Below are 26813 nucleotides of genomic sequence, written 5' to 3' on the forward strand. Positions count from 1 at the left end.
ATATGCAAATCAGTCTTGACCCTGTGCCTCATGAGAACAGTCCAGCCCGAACTGCCAAGTCACGCAGTAGCTGAGATTATGAAACCCAAGAGGTCTGCATCAGAAGACGGCTCACCTTCTGTAAAGGCGACTGGAGAGTCAGACTCCGATTCCTCCAGTGCAGACAGTGTCCAGATGCCAGAAATTACCCCTAGAACGGCAGATGACCTTTGATTACGTTGACCAGGTGTATGGTGTGTACGTACCTGTGTATTTGAACATTTTGCTGACACCATGAACAATAAGATCTGAACCAGTCTCACCCTGGGCTGGCGCGGGCTGACACTGCCACCGTTACACACAAACAAACACCCACCCCTCCTACAGAAGTCCACTCCAGTAGTTGGCTGTGTTTGCATTGCTGTTTTTTTTTCTTGTTCATAGTTAGGGCTTACCCTTTTGCAGGTGTGGTGATGCAGAGTTCTAGAAAATGGCTTGCTGGGATGGTATCTTCACGAATCACGTCCACACCTCACACATTGAAGCTTATGTCTTGGAATATCAGGGTGATGGGGTCAGCAGCAAAAACACTCAACATACATCGATATTTGTGTAGATGGGGAGTGCAGATCGCCTTATTGCAGGAGACGCTCCTCATCCATAGTGAAGTAGAGAATCTACGCAGGCGCTGGAGAGGACAAATTTACTTGGCGTCCTACTCTACATACGCTAGGGGGGTGTTAATTTTGATATGAGCAGGGGTGCTCTTCCAGCCACTGCGCATATTGATGGACAAAGAGGGCTGATATGTACTTCTGAAAGGGAGACTACTCAGGCGTGAGTTCCTGCTGGGCAGCATATATGCCCCTAATCAAGACCAGGTGACCTTTTTAAATGGCCTTTCTCCTCACTAGGATGCAATGGTGACCAAAGACACAATTGTAGGGGGTGACTTTAACTGTGTGGCTGACACCGTACTGATTGGCTCACACCCTCTCTTATCTAGAGCCCAGGCTGACCGTACTGCAGCAGGGTTTAGAGATTGGATAGTACACTCAGGATTAGAAGACATCTGGAGGATGCACCACTAAGACGATAGGGACTATTCATTCTTCTCCACTATACACCAATTACTTACATTGATAGACTGATTTCTCTGCACACCTGATTTGAGGCAAGCTTTTACCCACACAGAATACCTCGGGTGCACCTTCTTACACCATAGCCCCCCCATTGTTGACCCTGCAACCAGTGGGAAAGTGCCCCTTAATCCTGCTGTGGCACCTTGACCCACTGTTGCTGGAACATCCCTTCTTTAAAGAGACCCTGGGTTCGTCTATAGATGCATACTTTGACATTAACACACACACAGCATCCACAGTGTTGTCGGAACGGGAAGCTTTTAAAGTGATGACAAGAGGGTACTGCTTGGGGCAATAAATTGGGGCACAGCAAGAGTTACACTAGGAAGTAAGGCAACTAGAAGATCAACTTCATGGGTTGGATAATGCACAGGGATAAGACGCGACACAATACAAACGCTTGATAGAAACACGAACATTATACTATCAAGCTCTCGAGAAACTGAGGTGCTACGACTATAAAGGCTATCTCACTAAGGTTCTGGAGGAGGAGGGTAATCCGGGTCGTTTATTAGCATGGTTGATCAAACCAGAAATGAGAGGATCCCCGATCACACACATTCCGAAAGGAAACAAATCAATCCATTCACAACCCAGAGACTATTAACTCCCTATTTCACGAATATAATGCAACACTGTATAAAGCACCCTCCCAGGTAACACAAGACCAACGGAGCGCGTTCCTGTCTCTGTTGCCAATAGTGCGATTAGACCAACAGGAGGTGGAAGGATTGGGTGACCCCATCGAATCTCATGAAATTCGTGCCTCAATTAAAAACATGGCCATGGGCAACACCCCAGGCGGTCTACCAGCGGTATTTTATTCCGCGTATGTTTTAAAACTAGCCCCGTTCCTGGCAACTATATACCCAGAGTCACTGCTTTTGGGGCATCTGACTGCATCTGTTAGAGATGCATTGGTAATCCTGCTACCTAAAACAACACATGAGGGTCCCCGAGTCCAAGACTTTCGCCCCCTCTCCATGCTCAACATGGATTTCAAAATCCTGAGTAAGATACTGGCTCAGCCCCTACTCCCGCTTATATCCACACTAACACACATAGATCAAAATGGCTTCATCCCAACAAGTAACACTTATAACTTACGTAGATTATACTCTGTACAATACCACCTTCAGTGCGGCTTCTCCCCAATGCAGCCCTCCTGGCAATAGACCTAGAGAAATCATTCAATATGATAAGATGGGGCTTTCTATTCGATACTATGAGGCACATGGGCCTAGGTGAGAAATAGGTTAAGTGGGTCCCATTGCTTTACGAACACCCAACAGCCAGGGTCAAGACAGGAAAAGTAGTCTCTAAGCAACACCGCTTTCATGGTACACGGCAAGGGTGCCCGTTATCGCCCCTTCTATTTGCATTGGCAATAGAGCCGCTGGCAACATTGTTTAATCGGTGAGGGGATGGAGTGAGTCTGATAATTGCTGGCCATACACATTTTATTTCCATTTAAGCAAACGATCTCCTGATATATCTCAATGATGCTGTACGGGGCACTGCATCAGCCCTGGATCTACTTGATAAGTTTGAGCTTGTCTCTGGGCTACTGTTTAATAAGGGTAAGACCAACCTGTTACCTCTGATACCAGACCCCCTGCCCTGAAGACCTTCCCATAGGCCTTAACTGGGCTCCCCATACCTTTAAATACCTGGAGATACACATCTTCCATTCTCTGGAAGATATGAAAGAAGGGAATCTTGGACGTGCTCTGTGATCTCTCAGAACTTGCATTCCATTCTGGTGCTCTCTGCACCTCCCGATCATGGCAAGAATCTCACTGTCAAAGATGGTTATGCTACCATGTCTTATTTTTATTTTTTTGCTAACTTACCAATAGTAGTGTCCTCCAGCTGGTTCAGAAAATTAGGCGCCATACTCCGAGATCTTATATGGGACAAAGGCCGCCAGAGGGTGTCCTTGACAACACTGCAACGTCCAGCTACTGAAGGTGGGCTGGGGCTGCCGAATTTGAAACACTACTTCTTGGCCTCATAAACGCAACGGTTGGCACAGTGGCTAGAGGGAGTAGGCCCTGAAGGCACAAATCTGACTGATTCAGGAGAACACACAATCCTATTACTGGTTAAAATGTTAGACCCAGCTGTGGTGCTCCTTCACCAGTCTCTGTTGCAAACCAGCAGTCAGTTCTGGCCCTACTGGTGGACTTGATGGGAAGTAACGGGCTTTAGCCAGGGCAGTACCTTCAATATAAAGCCCTGACACACACACATTTAGAATACAGTGGGGCAGAGGGCACGAAGACCCTGAGACGGACGTAATGTTACAATGAAAATTCACCTTAGGCAGGGCACAAAATCAAGTGAAATGGTTTTATGCTGCACTACTACAACTATCTTACACCCCCTTCAAAAACTACACGAGAAATGGACATCCGCTCTGAACAGGGAAATCAGACTGGGATTGGAAAAGAATACTGGCATATCCAAAAAAGGTCTCCTGAAACACTAGGCTGAAATATATACGGTTTAATTATACACATAGGACATACATGACGACTCACAGGATCTGGGTCACATTTGGCGGGGAGATACACAATTGCCAAAGATGCGACTATAGGGATGCTGATCTTAATAACGATAGGATACCAACAGATTCCTGGGCGCTCAACCAAATTAGTATCAGGGTTACAGTATGAGTGATATAGTTAATTGGTGCCTCTAGAGAAAAGATGCGTATCCAACATCTACAGCTCTCTTTTGAAAGCGACAGATTCTAAATTATCCTCCGAGCACACAAAGTCCAATTGTATTTGTAGCTAGACAAAAATTATAAGGCAAGAGTCAAGTGAGTCAACAAAGTTATTTTTCGCAAATTGAATTGTCCATAAATCAAAGGTTGAAGTTCCTTGTTGTTTATTTTCTTTCTTCAATATTAATGGTGATACAACAGCCAACACGTGTTTCGTCGTGTACAGTATAACACACTGACTTCTTCAGGGCTGTAATCAAATGGATATTGATCACAATTATTACACGTACTACTTGTGACTTGTAAATAGAAAGCAAGAGAAGTACTCGCCACCTTCTCCATAGTAAAAGAGGCCCACTAAGTGTGTAGGTTTCTAAGGTAAGAAAGAAAAATTAACAGTTCCACTCCATAAGGAATTATCACCATTATCGTGTACAGCTAGTTAAGACCCTAAACCAAGAGATAAAAAAGAAGAAAAGAAAAGAAGAAGCCTTATATTCCAGGCTGTATGACTTGTATATTCACCTCCATATCCACAGTTTCTCAAAATTCTAAAGTTATCCAATATACAAGTTGAGTTGGTGTCCCTAGAAGAGAAACCCTGATGTAAATATATAATCCAATCCATCTAGATGACACAATAAATAATTACGAATTATCTGGAAGGTGGTACTCCCCGGTTCGCGACAAAAAGTTCAGTTTTCAAAACTCACCAATTTATATTTCAATAGAAAGGAAGAGAATTACCTATATTCACTTCCGTTCAAAATTTCTATAACCTATTCTCTGTCGTTCCTTCCAATAAAACAGCATGAGTCTGTAGGTAAATATACATATCATTTGTACTAATGTCACATATCAACAGTGCAGTATTTATATTAATCCCTGCAAAACCACTTACCCAGTAATAGTAGAACTGGGGTCCATATATACTAAATTTAGAATGGAAATATCATATATTGCCCAATCTGTGTCTCGTATTACCTATGAAGAACATAGTGTATATTAGGCAAGTTCTACATTTACTAATCAAAAAATAAATTTCACTTAAATATAAAAGAATGTCTCACCTATTCGGTAATTCTATTCACCTACAAATCCCCTTCTATGTAGTTTGCAAGTCGTTCATATCCTAAAGTATGTAATAAAAACTCACTATAACCGTATGTCCTACCAATATGCAGAGCAATTATATATAGAGTCAATAGTATACACTCACCCACAATAAATATATCACAATAGTGGGTGTGAAGGTCGTTAATATCATTCGATACCAAGTTTCAACCATAAATATGATAAAGAAGAGTAACTATAGTCAGTCCCAACACATATTACAATAACAATCTAATCTTAAATCTGGTACGATACTGCTCACCAAGTATCCATTATATCGATAGCATCACGACCTCCAGTTGTAGTTGAAGTTTTCCTCCTATTCAAAATTTCAAATTATAAAGCAGTGTTACAAAAACCATTGTAACCACCAAATTATGCAGCCCTCCACTCCACGCAACGGAATATAGTCTACCTTACTTCCGAGCAGCGACTATCCTCGCTCACTCCTCCCGGCGTCTAGCACCAGCGCCATCTTGGAGTGTCCTCTTATTTTAGGCAAATGCAAGCGCCATCTTATAACGTGTTTATAAATGCCATATCCAACGCCTGCATCTGACGATGTCGACAGAATCTATCAATTATTGGTACCTTTCCTCATCAATCTGTCTATCAACAGAAAATTATCTACCTCGCTCCCGGGCAGCCACTATCCTCGCTCTTTCCTCCCGGCGCCTAGCACCCGCGCCATCTTGGAGTGTCTCGTTGTGTAAAACCGAAAAAGGCGCCATCTTTTCACATGTTCGTAAGCCTCATATCCATCTCCTGTCTCTAATAATAGCGCCATCTTAGAATACTGAATTCTGGCAATTAATGGTATGTATACCATACAAATACAAAAGTCATGATATTCCCAATAAGGACCGTATCAACAATGAGAGAGTTCGTAGTATTCAATATAATGCGTAGAGAACAGCACGCTAATCTATATTTATACTCAACACTGCAAAGGTTAATCGAATTGATTATAGCGAGTTAAGAATAGCAAATACGTAAACAATTTTGGTGAGGTAAAGTAAGGAGAGAAAAAGAAGAGTGTTGGTGTTAGTTGATTCACCACGAGTAAGGGATGAATTTTCATTCATTATTACCTAAATGTTCAGATTCCTTTCTGTAAATCAGGGCAATATTATCAATACAATATTCAAACTAAACATATTCATCATAAATTATGCATATGATAGACAAAATTCAGGTCTAAAATATTCTGATTCAGCAGATATCAGACTATTGTCATGATATAAAAATCGCTCCTATATCCTAAAAAGACTTTCATCACTTCACATTTGGATACTAAATCCTAAGTACATAATTCAACTATTCATTACCTAGAAAGAATTGATACTCATGATCAATATTAAGGCCCAGTTCGACCGCTTTCAATTTCATGATCCAAATCACCTCTTTGCGTCTAAGTTTCAGTAATCTATTGCCTCCCCTGGGATCTGATATTACATGTTCAATCCCATGGTAGCAAAACTGGTGTGCTTCCTTGTTTTCACTGTTTCGGACAAAGTGTGCGGCAATAGGATATCTTGTATCTCCATTTTTCCATGCTCTTATATGTTCCATCATCCTGTCTCTGAGTCTGCGAATTGTACTGCCTACATAGATTTGTCCACATGTACATGATATTACATACACCACAAAGGTTGTCTCACAATTAATATAGGTGTCAATCTTATATAATGCCGAACCATTATAACTGAAACTCAATACTTTCTTTTTGGCCCATCTGCAGCAATTACATCGTCCACATTTGTGGAAACCCTTCATATGGTTCCTAGGCCAAAAAGTCCTAGTTTTTATAGGGTAACTTGGACTTAAATCATTTGCCAGGGTCTTCCCTTTCCTGAAAGTGATGGAAGGTCTCTCTCCAATGTACGGTAACAGATCTTTATCTGCCTTAAGTAGGTGCCAATGTCGATTAATAATTGAATACAGTCTATTGGATTCTGTATTATAACAAGTCACTAGACGTACTTTCTGTTCTTGTCTATCAATATTAGTTTTCTGTGTCAAAGTGTGAGATCGTCTTAGTTTAATTACTCGCCTCCTTGCTTTATCTATCACATCCTTATTATAGCCCCTAGCTTCAAATCTCCTAGACATGTCATCAATACTATTCACAAAATCTGCTTCCTCAGAGCAATTCCTCCTTGCTCTTACCATCTCCCCATAAGGGATCGATTTGATCTGGAAGCTCGGGTGGCAGCTGGTTGCAGGCAGGATTGCGTTACAACTAGTTTCTTTCCTGTACATCCGTGAGCAAAGTTTTTCATCCTGAACATACAATTCCACATCTAAAAAGGTTATTTTCTTTTTGTCATAATGTGTTGTAAACCGTAAATTGACTCCATTACTGTTAAGATAGTCAAAGAAGGCAAAGAGGTCTTCAAGGGTACCAGTCCAGATCATGAGACAGTCGTCAATGTAGCGACCCCAATACTGTATCTATTCAATCCATTTTTGACCGCAACGGCCCCAGATCCACTCCGCCTCAAACCACCCCATAAAGAGGTTAGCAAAAGACGGAGCAAATCTGGAACCCATCGCGGTCCAAAGACATTGCCTGTACCATTTCCCGATTAAATACAAAAACATTGTTTTTGAGTAGTTTGTGTCATATCCAGTATCATCTTCGTATGTTCCAATAATTCTGCTGGTCTCTTGTTAAGGAAAGTTTCCACTGCTGTTGTCCCCAGTGTATGATCTATATTAGAGTATAGGGATACTACATCTAGTGTGACAAGATACATGTCTTCCTGCCAGGTAACGTCTGACATAATATTAAGTACATGTTTGGTATCTTGAATATAGGAAGGCAAACTTTCAACAAATGGTCTTATAAATATATCAATGTACTCTGAAATCCTCTCCGTCGGTCCCCCAATACCCGAGATAATAGGTCTTCCGGGTGGATTCTCTCTGTTTTTATGTACCTTTGGTAAGGTATACAAACATGGAGCTTTAGATGTCGTTATAGTCATATAGTTATATTCATCAACATCCAATAATGTCATGTCATACCATACTTTCAGTTTCTCATTAATAGTGGACTTAACTATTTCTAGTGGATTACTAATTAAAGGTTCATAATACCTAAGATCATCTAACTGTGACATGATTTCAGCATTATATTTCTCAGTATCCATTACGACAACATTACCACCCTTGTCTGCCACCTGGATGGTAATGTCGTCGTTTGTCTTCAAAATTCTCAGTGCCACTCTCTCTCCCTGAGAAAGATTGTCCAGTTTCCAATGATATCCACCATTGGGCCTCTTATCTATGAGGCTATCAATATCCAATTCAACAGATTTATGAAATACATCAATAGTGTTACCCGTTCCCAACTGTGGTGTCCATTTCGATTTAAGTTTAAGACCACTACTCTCACTGAGGTATCTATTTATCTCTAAATCTTCCAATAGTTTGGCTAGTGTTACTGGATCATCTTCGTTCTCAGTTAGAGACAGTAGCAATCTTGTGGCATTTGCCCCCTCTATAGTCAAGTCACTCATTAGTTTTGCTTTTACATATTTTTATCTTTAGCAGGTGCATGGGCAAAAAACTTTTTAATCTTTAGGAGTCTTACAAATTTATAAACATCTATTTTGGTCATGTACCAATCCGGTACTACATTAGGACAAAAGCCCAATCCCTTCTTCAACAAGTTGACCATATCATCCGTAAGTACAAAATTTGACAAGTTAATGATCTCAATTTCACTCTCTGGATTGACCTGTGTCATAGTCAGTCCTTCCAAGATCTTGTTCTCATTCCCCTTCTGGCTCCCTGTTGACCCCTTGCTCCTGATCCTCTCCTTGTCTTGTAACCCCACCACCTCTGCCTCTGACTGTGGAGTCCCGATTCCCAATTCTGAGTCGTTTCACTTCCTCTAAAAAGGTATTCTCTGGTGCCCCAACTCCGGCTACGGACACAGCATCAACCTGTTCATTCTCACTACTAACTATAGATGAAGCCTGCGTATCACTAGCACTCGCACTCGGTGTAGTCATAATTTTTTGTTTTGAACCACGGGATTGTTTAATCAAATAATCAAAGCGCTTAGCAAACGTGAAAACGCGTCCCGCTCTGTAGTCATTCTCATCTCTTTGCAGTTTCCTTGCTTTTCTGCTTTTAATATCAGCCTGTAAATCTGCAAGAAAATTGTCCAAAATTGTATAATTTATAACTGTTGCCTCTGGTAAATTGAGTTCCTTTATCTCATCTTCAATTTTTTGAATTTCTTCTAGTAACTTCTTAATCTTTCTCTCTGCGTTTTCCATGAGTATATTTATAAGGTTTCTAGAAGAGGTAGTAAGTTCTTGCTCCCAGTTAGCTAATAAATCTGGCTCTAAGTCTTCATATGTAGGCATGATCTGAGATCTTAATCCCCTCGGTATTCTATTTAGGGTAAGATACTGTTTGAGGGTCACTGCGTCCCACCATTTGTTAAGCTCTTGTCTCTTCAAATTCTCTAGTTTCATAAATTTCTCCCTTAGACCTACATTTGTAGTGGGTAATGATACATTGACATTCTTGCCTTGTTTGTTCCCAGCTTGCAGGTTACTAAATAGATCCTGTGCTTCCTGATCTCTATTCATCTTGGAAGTCTATATAAACCAAACCCTCGCGGTGGCTGCTCCTGGCTGTAAAATACAAATAACGATAGGATACCAACAGGTTCCTGGGCGCTCAACCAAATTAGTATCAGGGTTACAGTATGAGTGATATAGTTAATTGGTGCCTCAAGAGAAAAGATGCGTATCCAACATCTACAGCTCTTTTGAAAGCGACAGATTCTAAATTATCCTCTGAGCACACAAAGTCCAATTGTATTTGTAGCTAGACAAAAGTTATAAGGCAAGAGTCAAGTGAGTCAACAAAGTTATTTTTCGCAAATTGAATTGTCCATAAATCAAAGGTTGAAGTTCCTTGTTGTTTATTTTCTTTCTTCAATATTAATGGTGATACAACAGCCAACACGTGTTTCGTCGTGTACAGTATAACACACTGACTTCTTCAGGGCTGTAATCAAATGGATATTGATCACAATTATTACACGTACTACTTGCGACTTGTAAATAGAAAGCAAGAGAAGTACTCGCCACCTTCTCCATAGTAAAAGAGGCCCACTAAGTGTGTAGGTTTCTAAGGTAAGAAAGAAAAATTAACAGTTCCACTCCATAAGGAATTATCACCATTATCGTGTACAGCTAGTTAAGACCCAAAACCAAGAGATAAAAAAGAAGAAAAGAAAAGAGGAAGCCTTATATTCCAGGCTGTATGACTCCTATATTCACCTCCATATCCGGCATGACCTGGAGCTGCACGATTGTGAGTAGATTTTGGGTTGAACTTGTGGAGCTGACGAGGACAGCAGTGGGGCGCACACTTGAGCCTACGATTGAAACCTGTATACAGGGACTTTTTCCAAGGCCACCCAAGCGGACAGTAGGTACTTGATTTGTAGATCTGGCCTTCGTTTTGGGATAAAAGGAGAATAGCAATAACGTGGAAATAGACAAGTGGGCCTGCAATGGCGGCCTGGAAAAGAGATGTGATACACTGGGCAGGGGCAGAGGAAAGGGTCTTGGGTAGGGAGGATACCTGAGGCTACAAAGCCATCCAATGGCGGGACCCTGGAGGGAGGTCCTAAAAAACTTTGAACATCCTGAAAGATACAAACTCATAAGAGAGGAGGTTGAGTCCAGCTCCCACTCGGATAGCTCTAGCGATACAGATTTGTAGGGCAGGAGCGAAAACCACACTGAGCCTGGCTATTGCACCCACCCCTCCTGAGTTTGTACAAACTTGGAAAAGATGCCCAACAGGTTGCGCTGATAGTCTGATACCTGTGATCAAATGTTTGGGTCCCCCCTGGCCCGGTTTCCCTCACACCCTATGATATGCCTGATAAGTACCTGAACCGACCTACCACCCTGCATAGTTACTTAGTTTAAAGTTAACTTCCTTTTCTCGCCTAGTTTATTACCCCTTTGAGTTACATCACAAGGCCAATACTCCTATTTGCTGTAGCTTCCTCCCTCCTACCAGACTATCCATTAGTAATAAATAAACAGTGAGTGAGCCTAGGGCGCTCCTTAATCCTGTGTGCCCAGATGATCCTACCTGAATGCCCACACTTCTAAGGCATTATTATTGTTGAGCTGAACAATATGTTGATCTGGAAATCACTGGATGTTACACTTTGAGTTTGAAAAGTGGATGGGTGACCGGTAGTAGCTTACAGATGTATTAAATCAGAATAGGTACTGATTGTATACTCAAATGCTAATGAAAAATATGTGTAAAAAAAATAATACATGCAGCTATGGTTTGCGTTTGCTTGTGTTGTTTTGTCTGTTCAGGTTTATATGTGATTTATTTGTCATTGTGTCCCCAAGATTTTGCTATAGTTATATTTCTTAGCTTCTGTGATTGTCCTATTGTATGGACGTGCTCCAGGCATGTCTATGATTTCTGGACTCTGCTGGTAGTGTTATCTCACCTCTCTGGGCAGAGCACTCAGATGTGTTGACATGCGATAAGTTAGCTCTTTGTTTACTGTATTGCTTCTTTCACTGTGCAATCAATCTGTAACCAGTTATTCGTTGTTTTACCTCAGGTTACCTTCTATCCAAGCGAGAAGGCCAGGCTGGATCACCTGAGAAACCTCTCTCTGACTTGGGCCGTCTTTCTTATATGGCATACTGGAAGAGTGTCATCCTGGAGTGCCTCCATCAGCAGCACGACAAGGTGCTCAGCATCAAAAAACTAAGCAAAATGACTGGAATCTGCCCTCAGGACATCTCAGCATCTCTCCAGCATCTGCGAATGCTGGACATTCGTGGTGACCGGTGAGTAAATAGGTGTAGAGTATGCCAGAATCAAGAATCACACTAACATGCTCCAGAATCACAGATTACCAAGAGCAACTAAGGTGCGATTGTGAAGTACTGGGGTAGCCTTGCTAAAAGGTTAGCAGGCCCCAGGCATCAAATAGATTGTAAATGCTAGAGATACATAGGTAAAGAGGAAGGGAGTGAAAAGAGGTAATGTAATCTCTCTCTCTCTCTCTCTCTCTCTCTCTCTCTCTCTCTCTCTCTCTCTCTCTCTCTCTCTCTCTCTCCCTCTCTCTCTCTCCCTCTCCCTCTCCCTCTCCCTCTCCCTCCCCCTCTCTGTCTCTCTCCCTCTCTCCCTCCCTCTCCGTCTCCCTCTCTGTCTCTCTACTCCCTCTCCGTCTCCCTCCTCCATCTGTCTGTTTCCCTCCCTCTCTCCCTCTCCCACTCTGTCTGTCTGTCTCTATCTGTTTTTCTCCCTGTCCCTGCTCTGTCTCTATCTGTCTCTCTGTCCCTGTCCGTCTCTGTCTACATCTCTGTCTGTCTCTGCCTCTGTCTGTCTCTATCGATCTCTGTCTATCTCGGTCTCTGTCTGTCTCTACCTCTTACCTGTCTCTGCCTCTATCTGTCCCTTACTCTATCTGTCCCTTACTCTATCTGTCCCTTGCTCTATCTGTCCCCGCCTCTCTCTGTCCCTTGCTCTATCTGTCCCTTGCTCTATCTGTCCCTTGCTCTATCTGTCCCTTGCTCTATCTGTCCCTGTCTCTAACTGTCCCTGCCTCTATCTGTCTCTGCCTCTACCTGTCTCTGCCTCTATCTGCCCCTGCCTGTCCCTGTCTCTGTCCGTCTCGGTCTCTGTCTCTATCTTTCTCTGCCTCTATCTGTCTCTGCCTCTATCTGTCTCTGTCTGTCCCTGTCTCTGTCTGTCCCTGTCTCTGTCTGTCCCTGTCTCTGTCTGTCCCTGTCTCTGTCTGTCCCTGTCTCTGTCTGTCCCTGTCTCTGTCTGTCCCTGTCTCTGTCTGTCCCTGTCTCTGTCTGTCCCTGTCTCTGTCTGTCCCTGTCTCTGTCTGTCCCTGTCTCTGTCTGTCCCTGTCTCTGTCCGTCCCTGTCTCTATCTCAGTTTGTCTCTATCTCTGTTTCTGTCTCTCTGTCTGTCTCCCTGCCTGTCTCTGTGTCTCCATCTGTCTCTGTGTCTCCATCTGTATCTGTCCAAACAGGAAGCTTCCCAAAACGCCCTTAAAAGTCAGCTGGGAAACCACTTACAGCTGACTTTTAAAGGGCCTTTTGGGAAGCTTTCTGACATCACAGAGGCCAGCAGTAAACACAGAGGATGGCAGCAGGAGTATAGGTAGTGAATACCTATTACCTGAAAGAGACACGTTAGTGATAGATTCCTTACCTTAGAATATCCCCAGGCGTCCGACTGGATCCGGAAAATTTTGCATAGCAATACCCCTGCACGCTGGCAGGCGTCGTCCGCGGCTCCGCATCAGTCGTTAACGCCGGCATGGCGTCGTCAGAGTACTTAGACGCCGCCCTCGCGCGATGACGTCAGTTCTTCGTTTTTCAGATCGGGAGAAGCTCTACCCCTTAGTCATTTTTTGACTTAACTTTTTGATCTTTTTGATCATTTTTCTACTCGAGTCTTTGACTCCTATGGTGCCGGTAGGGATGCCCGGGTTCAAACCCTGTTTCAAGTGCAGCCGACTGATGTCGGTTACCGACCCCCATCGCCGGTGTCTTCAGTGTCTAGGCCTCGATCACGACGACCGCACCTGCTCTGACTGCTGGGCCCTGACGTCTAAGGCTAGGCGGGAGCAGTCCCGCAAGCGGCTGGAGCTCCGGCAGTCGCCCCCGCGCCGCTCCAGGTCACAGTCCCACAGGAGGTTGAGGGACCGGTCGCGGGGTCGGAGCCCTCGTAGGTCCGAGATTCGGCATCGGTCTTCAGGTTCCAGGTCCTCAGGTAAGAGGCATGAGAGGTCGGAGTGACGTCATCGTTCTTCCGACCCATCCCGACGCTCGCGCGACGTGGCCGGGGGTTCGGGTGACACCACCCACGCGGCTCCGACGGAGTTGCGGACGTCGCCACTTGCCCCACACCTTCCGGTCCCTGGGCACGGTGCGACGCCAGAGGAGGAGGTCGAGCGGTACCTCTTGGCCATGAGGTCCCTCCCTCCTCCGCCGGGTTCCGTGGCGCCTCCGGGCCCAACAGCCCCGGCTGGAGGGCCTAGCGCGTCTGGTGCTTCGGCTGAGACGCCGTCGGATGCTCCGGCCCCGGCACCGCCGGCAACTACGGTCCCGGCGCCGCAGGCCCTTGCTGGATCCGGTTCCGGATCCGGGTCGTCGCCGGTCGACCTCACGACCTCACCGGTGCCGGCCCTGCAGGTATCGCCCTCGGCGCCGCCTACGGGCGCCGTCCCCGATCCTGCCCTCGATTCAGTTCTCGACGTCGTATGGAGATTTCTATTTCCACAAACCGGCTCCATCTGTTGAACCTGAACTGCAGGAGATGGGTGACGAGGGTGATTGGGAGGGGTCTGTGGATCCTTTGGCACAGGAGTGCCAGTCTCAACAGGACTGGACATATGAGCTTGGGGAGGCCAGTGGAATTGACACTTCGCCAGACACTAGATTTGTCTCCCCTCCCACCGTGGCTACGGAGGAGGGGGCTGCCTACAGTGTAGTGTTGACGCGGGCGGCCAAGGCCTTTGGCCTGACGCTCCCCGTCGCGGCCGTGAGGACTATCCTCCTCACTGAGGTCCTTAAACCGCAAGCATGCTCCACTGAGCCTCTGCTGCTGTTTAATGAGGCCTTGTGTGACGTTCTTTTGGGCACTTGGTCCAAGCCCGCTACAGGTCAGCCTGTGGATAGGAACGTGGCCAGACGCTACCGCCCGGCCCCGGGCGACCCTTGCTTTTTGTCCACCCATCCCACCCCCGAGAGCCTGGTCATCCAGGCCTCCACTTCCCAGACCACATTCCCGACGGCTCCGCCCGATCGGGAATCCAAGAGGTACGAGCAAGTCGGAAAGAAAGTGTTCTCGTCCCTGAGTTTGGGACTGCGGACAGTCAATACCGCATGCCTCTTGGGCCGCTACACCCACACCCTGTGGGACACGGCCGCGGACGTGCTGCCACAATGTCCGGAGGAGGCCCGGACTAAACTCGCCCAAGCCCTTGCGGAGGGTCGAGATGCAGCACGCTATTCCATCTGGTGTGGGCTGGATACCACGGACTCACTGGGCAGAGCGATGGCAACGACGGTGGCGGTTTGACGCCACGCCTGGTTGAGGTCTGCAAACTTTTCGGCAGATGTTCAGGCCACACTTCTGGACATGCCGTTTGATGGCCGTCGCCTCTTTGGCGACAAGGCAGACCATGCGCTTGAGCGTTTTAAGGACTCCAGGGCTACGGCCATGTCCTTGGGCCTATCGGCCCCACGCCAGCAAACGGGTGCCTTTCGCTCCTTTCGTGGCCAAGGAAGGGGCGCTCCCACACGTGCTGCCAGCCACGCACCACAGAATGCTACACAGCGCGGTGGCGGCCGTGCAAACCGCCGTGGCGGCGGTCGGGGACAAGGGCGAGGCCAGTCCACACCTTCCCCTGCAGCACCCCCCTCAAAACCCTCCTAGTCTGTGCTTTCAGGTCCATGTGACACCAGTGGGGGGCAGGGTTCGCCATCACCTCTTCCACTGGCGCACTGTCACGTCGGACAGGTGGGTGCTGCAAATCGTCCGAAGGGGCTACTCCCTCCCCTTCGAGACGACCCCTCCAACCATGCCACCGCAATTCCACCGCGTGTGAGGGGATCACTTGCAACTTCTGCAAGAGGAAGTTACGGCCCTCTTGGCCAAGGGGGCCATTGAGCGCATTCCTGGGCCAGAAGTAGGGTGTGGTTGTTACTCCCACTACTTTCTGGTACCCAAGAAGTGCAAAGGGGGCCTACGCCCTATCTTGGATCTACGGAACGTCAACGGCTTCCTCCGGAAAGAGAAGTTCAAGATGCTGACTTTGGCTCAGGTCTTAGCTGCCCTGGACCCCGGAGACTGGATGGTAGCGTTGGACTTGCAGGACGATTATTTTCACATCCCTGTACTGCCGGCCCAACGGCGTTACCTGCGGTTCACGGTAGGCCACGAGCACTTTCAGTTTACCGTGCTCCCCTTCGGCCTTACCAGCGCCCCACGGGTGTTCACGAAAGTGATGGCGGTGGTCGCAGCTCATCTGCCCAGGTTAGGGGTGTCAGTCTTCTCGATGACTGGTTGTTGAAGGCGAGCTCGCCCCAGACAGTCGTCAGCCACCTCCGACTACGGCCGATCTCCTGCACCTGCTGGGGTTCTCCATCAATGTGCCGAAGTCACCCCTGTGTCCCTCTCAGAAGCTCCTCTTCATCGGAGCGGTTCTAGACTCGGCGCAGTTTCGGGTTTATCCCCCCGAACAGCGGGTTCGGGATATTCAGGCTCTGATTACGATCTTTCAGCCTTTATCCCGAGTCTCGGTCAGGTTGATGCTGCGGCTTCTGGGGCTGATGGCCTCCTGCATCCTTCTGGTGCATCACGCCCGGTGGCGGATGCTGGCTCTGCAGTGGGACCTGAAGTTTCAGTGGGCCCAGCATCAGGGCAACTTGTCCGACCATGTCTTGATCTCGGAGGGCACTGCAAGACAGTTGCAGTGGTGGCTCACGGACCGCGATTGGGTAAGTGGCAGATCCCTCTCCCTACCCCAACCGGAGCACATAGTTGTGACGGACACGTCCCTCCAGGGCTGGGGGGGGCCACATGGGAGAGGCGGAGATCAGAGGCCTCTGGTCTCCGGCGGAGTCCCAGCTCCACATCAACCTTCTGGAGCTGCGGGCGATCCGACTTGCACTAAAGGCATTCCTCCCCTCTGTCAGGGGGAGTGTAGTGCAGGTGTTCACGGACAACACCACCGCCATGTGGTACTGCAACAAACAGGGTGGGGTGGGGTCGTGGACCCTTTGCCAGGAGGCTCTGCGCCTCTGGCAGTGGCTGGAACGCCAGGGCGTGACCCTGGTGGCTCAACACCTGGCGGACGAACTCAGCAGTCGGTGCATGATGGATCACGAATGGTGTCTGAACTCGGACGTGGCGCAAGGTCTCTTTCAACAGTGGGGAGAGCCTTGGTTAGATCTATTCGTCACAGAAGAGAACGTGCAATGTCATCAGTTCTGCGCGTTGCAATTTCCAAGGCGGCACTCGCTCGGAGACGCTTTTCGTCGCGAGTGGAGTTGCGGTCTATTGTACGCCTTTCCGCCTATACCACTTCTGCCCAGAGTGCTGAAGAAGATCAGGCGCGACCGGGCCCAGGTTATCCTTGTGGCTCCGGACTGGGCACGAAGATATTGGTATCCAGAGCTACTCAGCATGTCTGTCGATCCCCCGATTCGTCTGCCTCTTCAGGAGGACCTTCTGTCGCAGCAGCAGGGGACGGTCCTCCACCCGAACCCGTCCAGTCTCCACCTACAAGTTTGAAGATTGAGCGGCGACCGTTGAGGCCATTTGACTTGCCTCCTGAAGTCTGTAATGTCAGTCTGGCAGCCAGGCGTCCCTCCACAAAGTCGGTATACGCCTGCAGGTGGAACAGATTTGTGGCATGGTGCACAGCAAAGGCTATGGATCCACTCTCTGCCCCCCTTTCTGAGGTTCTCCTCTTCCTTCTTTCTCTTGCCCAGCAGAGCTCTGCTCTGGGCACTGTCAAGGGCTACCTTTCTGCCCTTTCTGCCTTCTTAAGGCTACCTGATCAGCCATCCTTGTTTAAGTCCCCAATTGTAAATAGGTTTTTGAAGGGCATCACACACATGATTCCTCCTGTTCCTTTCGTGATGCCCCAGTGGGACTTGAACCTTGTACTTACTTATCTAATGTGTGCTCCCTTTTAGCCGCTCCATAACTGTCCTCTCCGTCTTCTTACTTTGAAGACTGCTTTCCTGGTTGCCATCACCTCTGCCAGGAGAGTGAGTGAGCTCCAGGCTCTTTCTTCCACTCCTCCTTTCCTCTCTGTCCATCCGGACAAAGTTGTGTTGCGGACGAGACCCTCCTTCCTGCCCAAGGTTGTCACGGCCTTCCACATCGGGCAGTCCATCACCTTGCCCACCTTCTTTCCGCATCCCTCGAAGGAGGAAGAGAGGCTCCACCGTCTGGACCCAAAATGTGCGCTCTCTTACTATCTGGATCGCACACGCCAGTTCCGGGTGGATGACCAACTCTTTGTTGGTTACGTGGGCGCTAAGAAGGGACGGGCGGTGCACAAGCCGACCATCTCTCGGTGGATCATCTTGTGCATCCTGGCGTGTTACACCTTGGCTAAGAAGGAACCTCCTGTTGGGCTGAGGGCTCATTCCACTCGGGCCACGGCGACTACGACTGCCCTGGGCCGAGGAGTGGCCTTGCAGGACATTTGTCAGGCAGCTACGTGGGCCTCGCTGCACACGTTTGCAAGACACTACTGCCTGGACAGCCAAGTCCGGAGGGATGGCTTCTTTGACTGTTCCGTCCTCTAGGACTTTCTAGTTTGATTATTGGTTCGCAGACCCACCACCGGGGTTGGTATTGCTGGGGTTCTATTCTAAGGTAAGGAATCTATCACTAACGTGTCTCTTTCAGATGCACAAGTTACTACTTGTGTAACGATATATCTGTAAGAGACATTAGTTAGTGATAGATTCCTTACCGACCCACCCAACCTCCCCGTTCTGCGAACCGATATCTAGGGTTAAGGTAATTCCCTTTCAGGGCCCTAGTTTCATGGCACCAGTGTTGGTTCTATTATGACTCTGCGTATCTGGTGCGGAAAAGCTGTGTATCACAACTAACGTCAGCGCGCGAGGGCGGCGTCTAAGTACTCCGACAACGTCATTCCGGCGCTAACGACGGACACGGAGCCGCGGACGACGCCTGCCGGCACGCAGGGGTATTGCTACGCAAAATTGTCCGGATCCAGTCTGACGCCTGGGGATATTCTAAGGTAAGGAATCTATCGCTAACTAATGTCTCTTACAGATATATCGTTACACAAGTAGTAACTTGTACTATACGTATTCACTATGTATTCTCCTGCGGTCAACTTCTGTGTTTACTGCCGGCCGTGGAAACTGCAAGTTAAGGTCCGCGGGCCGCCAGTGAAGGCATGTTGGGCTGCTGGCGGCCCGCGGGCCGTACTATGAGTACCAGTGGGTTAGAGCATTCTTTGACAAGCTTGCCCAGAAAAGCAAGGCAGATGTGTAACCGTTATTATCAAAGACAGCTTAACCCCATCGCTGCTGCCGACGTTCAGCGGACGTCGCGTGCACTACCTCGGTAGTGCTGCGCACGTCCGTTGAACGTCGCGGCCCCGCCCGCGCAATAGAACGTTCCGCACTAGAGCAGAACGTTCAGCGCAGGCAAGGGGTTACGAGTTAATATTCTCCCCTGTTCACAATTACCTGGAGCAAGCAAATTGTATTTTAGAACTGAATTAGGAAACTCAATATATTTTATTGTATCATTCACCCAGTCTCACCAACAAATACTTCACTTGATTAGATGGTCTTGCCATCCAAGCAAATTTTTTTTTCCGCCAGAGTTTTATATATCGCGAACTTGACCCGAAGGTGTTAGAAATGGGATCTCTAGTTGGCAATGGTTTGCCCCTTTGTCCAAATAGAGGCTCTTCTTTCTAGTCAGGATAAGGGAGATACACTCCTAAAATAACCCCGACTCACCCCCTTGGTTGCTTGGCACGAGCAGTCAGGCTTATCTCAGAGGCAGTGTGTAAATCATTTGCACATAACCAACAGCAATACAGTGCAAACACTACAAAAGAACACCACACCAGTTTAGAAAAATATTCAGTACTTTATATATTCAAAACTAGACTAAAACAATCAAAATCCACCATACAGTACTTGCACTTTGCTAGAATAACCTTAAAATGCAGTCCTTGAAGTCAGTATCTCCGTCTGGTGCTACCACGGTGCTGAAAACAATAGAATCCAACAGATCCGTCGGACTGTGCCGGTAGGGGTGTCGGCAGACTCATAAGCTGTACCTTTTTATTGCGGCCAATCACGTTGGTGTGGGCCGGTCGTGGCAACGGTTGCGAAGTGAAGCCTAGTGGTGTGGCGTGCAGTGCCCTCAAGTCACCATGCGTGCAGGCAGTGGCTCATGATGGTCGTCCTGCGGCGTCGGTGAGACCAGGGCTACGGTGCGGAGCGAAGGCGGTGCTTGTTGCGGTGCTGACAGATCACAGTGTAGGCAACAGAGCCGGTTGTGGGGAATAGGGTTGGTCGGCCAGGACTGCAGTGTGGGAAGGGCACTGTGTCAGGAGACTTACGAGGGGTGCCCCCAAGCCACGTGCAGGCACAGGTGTCGAAGTCAGCTGGCAGCGACTGCGTCGGTGGCACCAGGGAGCCGAAGTGAAGCGAGGTGGTGCAGAGTGAGGTGCCCACAGGTCACAGTGCAAGCAGCAGCAGCCGTCACTGTCGTCAGTGAGACCAGAGTTGCGGTGTGAGATGCGACATTACTCTTTGTAGAGCCTTCAGGACACGGAGCCAGCGAAAGTGCCGGAGATGGAGTTGGGTGCTCTTCCCCTCTGTGGCAACTGAAACCACAGTTCCAGAGGTGGTATTCAGAGGTTGGTCAAGCTTTTGAGGTCCGTGAGACTTCAGAATAGGAGGCAAGCTGTACTTCAAGCCGTTGGAAATACTCAGCAGCAAGTTTGAAAGTTCAGTCCTTTCACTGTCTAAGGCAGAAACAGCAACTACAAGCCAACACAGCAAAGCAACAACACAGCAAAGGAACAGTTATCCTCCTGGCAGTTCTTCCAGCTCTTCTTCTTGGCAGGTTCCTTGATTCCAGCGATTTGTACAATTATCCAGTATTGGGGTATCTTTCATAGATTCACATGCCTGAATCATTCCCCGTCGCCGAGGTGGGAGTCCCACGGTATATAAAATAGCAGTGCCACAAGTAAATTATAGTAGTAGGCCCTAAATACAGGACTGAGGCCTAGATTGCATTAGCCTATCTACCTCAATATGCTGAAAAGACCCAAGTCTTTGTCACAGCCAATCAGCTGTCAGCACCCTCTAGAACCCTCTCTACAGAGCCAGTTCTCAGATTTTCACCGCACGTCGTGTGGAAGGGAGTCTCCCTGAGTGCCAGCTCAGTTTTTCCTTCAAAGATGTCAGAGAAGAAGGCCTTGTCCAAGCCTTGCAGGACATGCGACGAAAAGAGAGTCCATGTTGATGATCAACATAAGGACTGTATATATTGCCTCTATCCTTCTCATGAGGCCCAAAATTGGCAGATTTGCCGTACCTTCCCTTCTAAAACCTTGAGGGATAGGGAGGCTAGAGTCTTGTTATGGCTCAAACCTTCAAGGATGATGATGATGGAACTTCAACATCAAGTAAAAGAGCAAGATCTCAGGAAAGAACATCAAGTGAGGGGAGAAAACAATTTAAAACCTCCCACTCCACTCCTGGCACTACTCAAAGGTCTCCTCCAGCTTCTTCAGGACCTACTATCCTTAAGGATCCTAAGAAGAGACTTGCTCTGTCTCTTCAGCTTTCACTACTATTACATCTTCAGTTCCTTCGTCGACGGCTACTATATCTACTGCGGCTATTACCTCTCCAATCTTGTCAACTAGGATTTCTATTGTCACAAAAAAGACCATCGTCTACGAGTCGTCAACCAGAACCTTGTCGTTGAAGCATTCATCGAAGAAAACACCGTCGATGACAGCTTCGTCGTCGACGAAATCATCATCTATGTCGTCGACGACTGCCCCGTCGACGAAGAAATCAAGCCCGTCGACGACAATCCCCGCGACGACGCCCCCGTCGACGATGACCCCATCGACGTCGAGCCCTCCGTCGACGATGAGCCCGTCGACGATGCCTCCGTCGACGTCGAGTCATCTATCGATGTAGAGTCCGTCGACGATGCCTCCGTCGATGACGAAAAAGAAGAGTCCAGTACCATCTACAGCATTGGCAGCGATTTCAACGGCATCTATGCCAGCAATGCAGGCATTTTCAACTCCTATTACCTCCAAGAGCTTCCAACTTCGCTCTTTCCAGAGACAGGAGTACTCATATATTTCGCCACTCACACCTTCTCACCTCCTCGATAATTATGATCCGGACGAGGAAGGAGACTATGAGGATGATGACGATGAGGGAGCCTTTGGAGTAGCCCGCCATCCTTCTGACTTAGTCATAAAATGTCAAGATGACGATGAGGAGGATTACGTTGCACACTACTATCAAGAGGACATTATGGTTCCTCATCATGAAAGTTATCCAAGGGCAGCAGAGACAAGTCACGTACCTCCTACCCTCATTCAAGACCTGCAAGCCATGTTAGCTGACTATAGACAGCGTTTTCCACCGCAACAGGTCATCCCACCACCGGTTTCTGCAGCAGGAACAGACCCAGTACCTCAGCCTCAACCTTCAGCACCCAGGTCTCCAATCATAGACCAACCTGCACCACCTCCTCGTACCCCTGATACGTCTTCGGACGACGAAGTCAAGGAAGGAGAGCTTCCTGAGAATCCCCCTGCTGATCCGTGGGATTCATATATCATTACATTGCCATCTCCGCCAACTCCGCAACCATCCGACTCTCCACCAGAGGACATAGGTGGATTCCACAATCTCATACAAAGAGCATCAAAAAGATTTAAACTTCCGGTCACTGTGAAACAAACTGATTGTTTCCTGCATGACTTTAAAGAGGACATTAGGAAGATTTCTAGAGCAATTCCAATAATTGATTACATCTGGAAGGAAGGCATTAAAATCATGCAGAATTCTGCTTCCGTGCCGGCAGTACTGCCAAGGATCGATAAGAAGTACCGAGCTACATCTGACAGTCCATCTTGCCTAGTGGGTCACCCGAGACCAGACTTCGTTATTTCTCTGGCGGCGCAGCAGCGCTCAAAAAATTCGGCTACGCCCATCACTACTCCTCCGGATAAGGAAGGGCGTCGACTTGACCTTATTGGGAAGAAATTCTCAACCATGGCGGCAGCTTCTATCCGAGCAGCTAATCCGCTGGCGATTATAGGGCGCTATGATCGCCAAATGTAGTCGGACATGTCACCTTTCATTGATTTAATACCAGAAGACCACAGAGCAGAAGCCCGGAAGATCTTGACAGAGGGAGAATGCGCAGCCTCAGAAACTATCGACTGTGACTTGGATATTGCCAACACAAATTTCAGGCAATTGGCTGGAGCGGCTGTGCTCAGGCGTCAAGGTTGGCTACAAAGCCACCGTCTTCAGACCAGAGGTTCAATTAAAGGTACTAGACATGGTCTGAAGGTGGTGGCTTTTAGCCAACCTTGACGCCTGAGCACAGCCGCTCCAGCCAATTGCCTGAGATTTGTTTTGGCAATATCTTCACTTATTTTTCAAGGAGGTTCAAACAATGCTCCTCAAGAATGCCATAGAAAAAGTCCAGTTTCAACAAAGAGGACAAGGGTTCTACTCCTGATTCTTCCGTATAAAAAAGAAGTCGGGAGAATGGCGGCCAATTTTAGAGCTGCGCAGCCTCAACAAATTCCTCAAGAAGCAGGGCTTTCTCATGGTCACTCTTTCAGAAATCCTAAACTGCCTGAACGAAGGAGATTTTTTAGCTTCCTTAGACATGGAAGACGCATACTTCCACATCCCTATCCATCCCAAACCCCGCAAATATCTCAGATTCAATGCGGCTGGCGCCCATTATCAATTCAAAGTACTACCGTTCGGCCTCAAGTCGGCACCAAGAATATTCACAAAGTGCCTGGCCCCGGTAGCAGCAACTCTACGTTCTTGGGGAATCCAAGTGTTCCCGTACTCGGACGATTGGTTACTCAAAGGCCCTTCAACAAACAGTGTACAGGACGCCATGACAAGCTGTCGTGCTCTCTTTGCTTCTCTGGGTCTGACTATAAATCTAAGCAAATCCCAACTGCAACCAAGACAAGTCCTACCCTTTTTAGGGGCACGCCTGGACACAATACAATGCAAAGCGTTCCTATAACAGGAGAGACAACTCCGCTTTCAACAATTGGCAATCCAAATCTCAAAAAGAAGGTCACTTTCGGTCCGACTATTCGCTTCCCTTCTGGGAATGTGTTAGTCAGCCATAAATCTCATCCCATTGGCACGCCTCAAGATGCAACCTCTGCAGGAAGAGCTGCATCGTCAATGGAAGCAGGCAACAGGTTCCTTCGAGGACATTATCAAGATCACGCCGCGCAGGGTAAATGCTCTGCGGTGGTGGTCACAGTTGCACAATCTAAAGCAGGGACTTTCATTCATACAGACGCCTCCAGACTTCATACTTACAACAGATGCATCCATGGAGGGATGGGGAGGCCATCTCCAAGATCTGCAAGTCCTGGGCAGGTGGACTCAAGATTACAGACAGAAGCACATCAACAGTCTACAGTTGAGGGCCATCGTCCTCTCTTTGCAAGCCTTTCTCCCCAGAATAGCGGGATCGTCAGTGTTGGTACTGACGGACAATATCACCAGCATGTTCTACGTGAACAAACAAGGAGGAACAAGATCTATGACGCTGTCGCAGGAAGCTCAAGAGTTATGGGACTGGGTTACACTCCACAACATAACTCTCAGAGCGGAACATTTCAAAGGCGTCCAGAATACACTGGCGGAAAAGCTCAGCAGATCCCTGTCAGACTGCCACGAGTGGGAGTTAGATCAAGCTCCATTGCACAAAGTCTTTCAGATTTGGGGCAGACCACAGTTGGATTTTTTCGCAACACAACAGAACAAAAAATGCCGGTTTTACGCCAGCAGATTCCCTCAAGAGGGGTCAAGGGGGAATGCCCTGTCCATGCGATGGTCAGGTATTTATGCTTACGCTTTTCCCCCGATTCCGTTGATACCGAGGGTATTGCACAAGATGAAGTGCGAGAGTTGCTGCTTGATACTAATTGCTCCAAGATGGCCACGCCAATATTGGTTTCAAGAGCTCATGTTGTTGTCTCAGGATCAGCCAATTCGCCTCTTTCCATCTCCAACACTACTGTCCCGGAACGAGGGACAGGTTCTTCCCCCAGATCCTCAATCTCTAAAATGGCACGCATGGCTCCTGATTTCCTAGAGTTTGTGTGCCTTCAAATTCCGCAAGACTGCAGAGATATTTTAAGGAGATCTCGAGCTCAAAGCACTGTGAAAACTTACCGGCTGAAATGGAAAAGGTTCTATTCCTAGTGTGCATCCAACAATGTCCACCCGATTAACGCACCAGCAGAAGAAGGTCTTCCTTACCTACTACACTTGGCTCGCTCTGGCCTTTCCTTTTCATCGATAAAGGTTCACCTGGCGGCCCTGTCCAGATTCAGGAAAATGTCCAACATTCCTTCACTATGTTTGTCATCCCTAATTAAACAGTTCATGATAGGACTCTTCCGGGCGTATCCTCCAATTAGACATCCTCCACCGGAGTGGGAACTCAATACAGTTATTTCACAACTTATGAAGCACCCATTCGAGCCTATTCATAAGTCTGAAACTAAGTACTTTACGTGTAAAGTTGCCTTACTCCTAGCCTTGACATCAGCTACAAGTGTGAGTGAGATACAAGCGTTCACCATAAAAGAACCCTTCCTACATTTTTCACAGGATTGCGTTACTCTCAGAACGAACCCTTCATTTATACCTAAGGTACCTTCTCAGTTCCATTTAAATGAGCCAGTTAAACTGACAGTCTTCTTTCCAAACCCGACTACGCCGGCAGAAAAGACACTGCATTCCTTTGATATCAAAAGATGTCTGAAATTCTACTTACAGAGGACAAAGAACTTCAGAAAATCTGATCAACTGTTTGTAGCTTATGGACAGACCACGTTGGGAACAGCGGTTACCAAGGCTACGATCTCCAGATGGATAGCCTCAGCAATCCAGTTCTGCCATACCAAAGCACACAGACCTCTTACAAGGAATGTCAAGGCACATTCTACGAGGGCTGTTGCAGCATCTACAGCGTTGTTCGCAGGGGTGAAGCTCGAGGATATCTGTCGTGCTGCGACATGGAAAAATGTCCACACATTCACCAGACATTACTGCCTGCAATTGTCCAGTCGGCGAGATGCAGCAGTTGGTCAAGGCGTCTTACGACACCTGTTTGTTTAAAGAAAATCTCAGGTACAGATATTTGATTTTGTCATACGTGTTATTTTATAAAGGAGATTATTTTATTAAGATTGCAAACCTATTCATGTGATTTATATATATGCTAATGTTTCAAATGCATTTTTTAACTTTTGTTACTCTTTGTCTATGACAATAATATGTAGAACATTTGTGATTAGGTTGATGATGGTTTAATGGGGCTGTTTCAGTACAAGTCTCCCACCATCCGCAACCGACTATCACTTGGTTACTGCTTGCTATTCTGATTCAGGCATGTGAATCTATGAAAGATACCCCAATACTGGATAAGAAAACAAGTTACTTACCTGTAACTTCAGTTATCCGGTATTGGTATCTTTCATAGATTCACATGCACCCACCCTCCTCCCCGGAGAGTCAATTCTCTAGAATTGGGATACTTATTCCCCACTTGTGCTAACGAAAATCTGAGGAGAACTGGCTCTGCAGAGAGGGTTCTAGAGGGTGCTGACAGCTGATTGGCTGTGACAAAGACTTGGGTCTTTTCAGCATAATGAGGTAGATAGGCTACTGCAATCTAGGCCGCAGGCCTGTATTTAGGGCCTACTACTATAATTTACTTTTGGCACTGCTATTTTATATGCCGTGGGACTCCCGCCTCGGCGACGGGGAATGATTGAGGCATGTGAATCTATGAAAGATTCCAATACTGGATAACTGAAGTTACAGGTAAGTAACTTGTTTTCTTCTGGGGTCTGGGCCTCAATATTTATACTCTGTTTCTCTTTGTTCTTTTGGTAAAAGAGTGTCTGTGCCCAGCCCAAACCAGTTCTGTCCTCTCTGGCCCAGCTTCCTGGAAGGAATTGG

At 47.4% G+C, this 26813-nt stretch overlaps 1 protein-coding gene across 2 annotated transcripts in view; it reads left to right on the top strand.

The window, feature by feature from the left end:
* The window catches only part of KAT6A (lysine acetyltransferase 6A), a 1535407-nt gene that overhangs the window by 1275959 nt on the left and 232635 nt on the right, over positions 1–26813 (top strand). For both annotated transcript variants that reach the window (XM_078666232.1, XM_078666233.1), the window contains one exon: positions 11600–11831. In XM_078666232.1, the coding sequence (XP_078522358.1) occupies positions 11600–11831 (232 nt within the window). The remainder of the gene's footprint in view (positions 1–11599; positions 11832–26813) is intronic.

This window comes from Lissotriton helveticus, chromosome 11 (assembly GCF_964261635.1).
Source record: "Lissotriton helveticus chromosome 11, aLisHel1.1, whole genome shotgun sequence".
Lineage (NCBI taxonomy): Eukaryota > Metazoa > Chordata > Amphibia > Caudata > Salamandridae > Lissotriton > Lissotriton helveticus.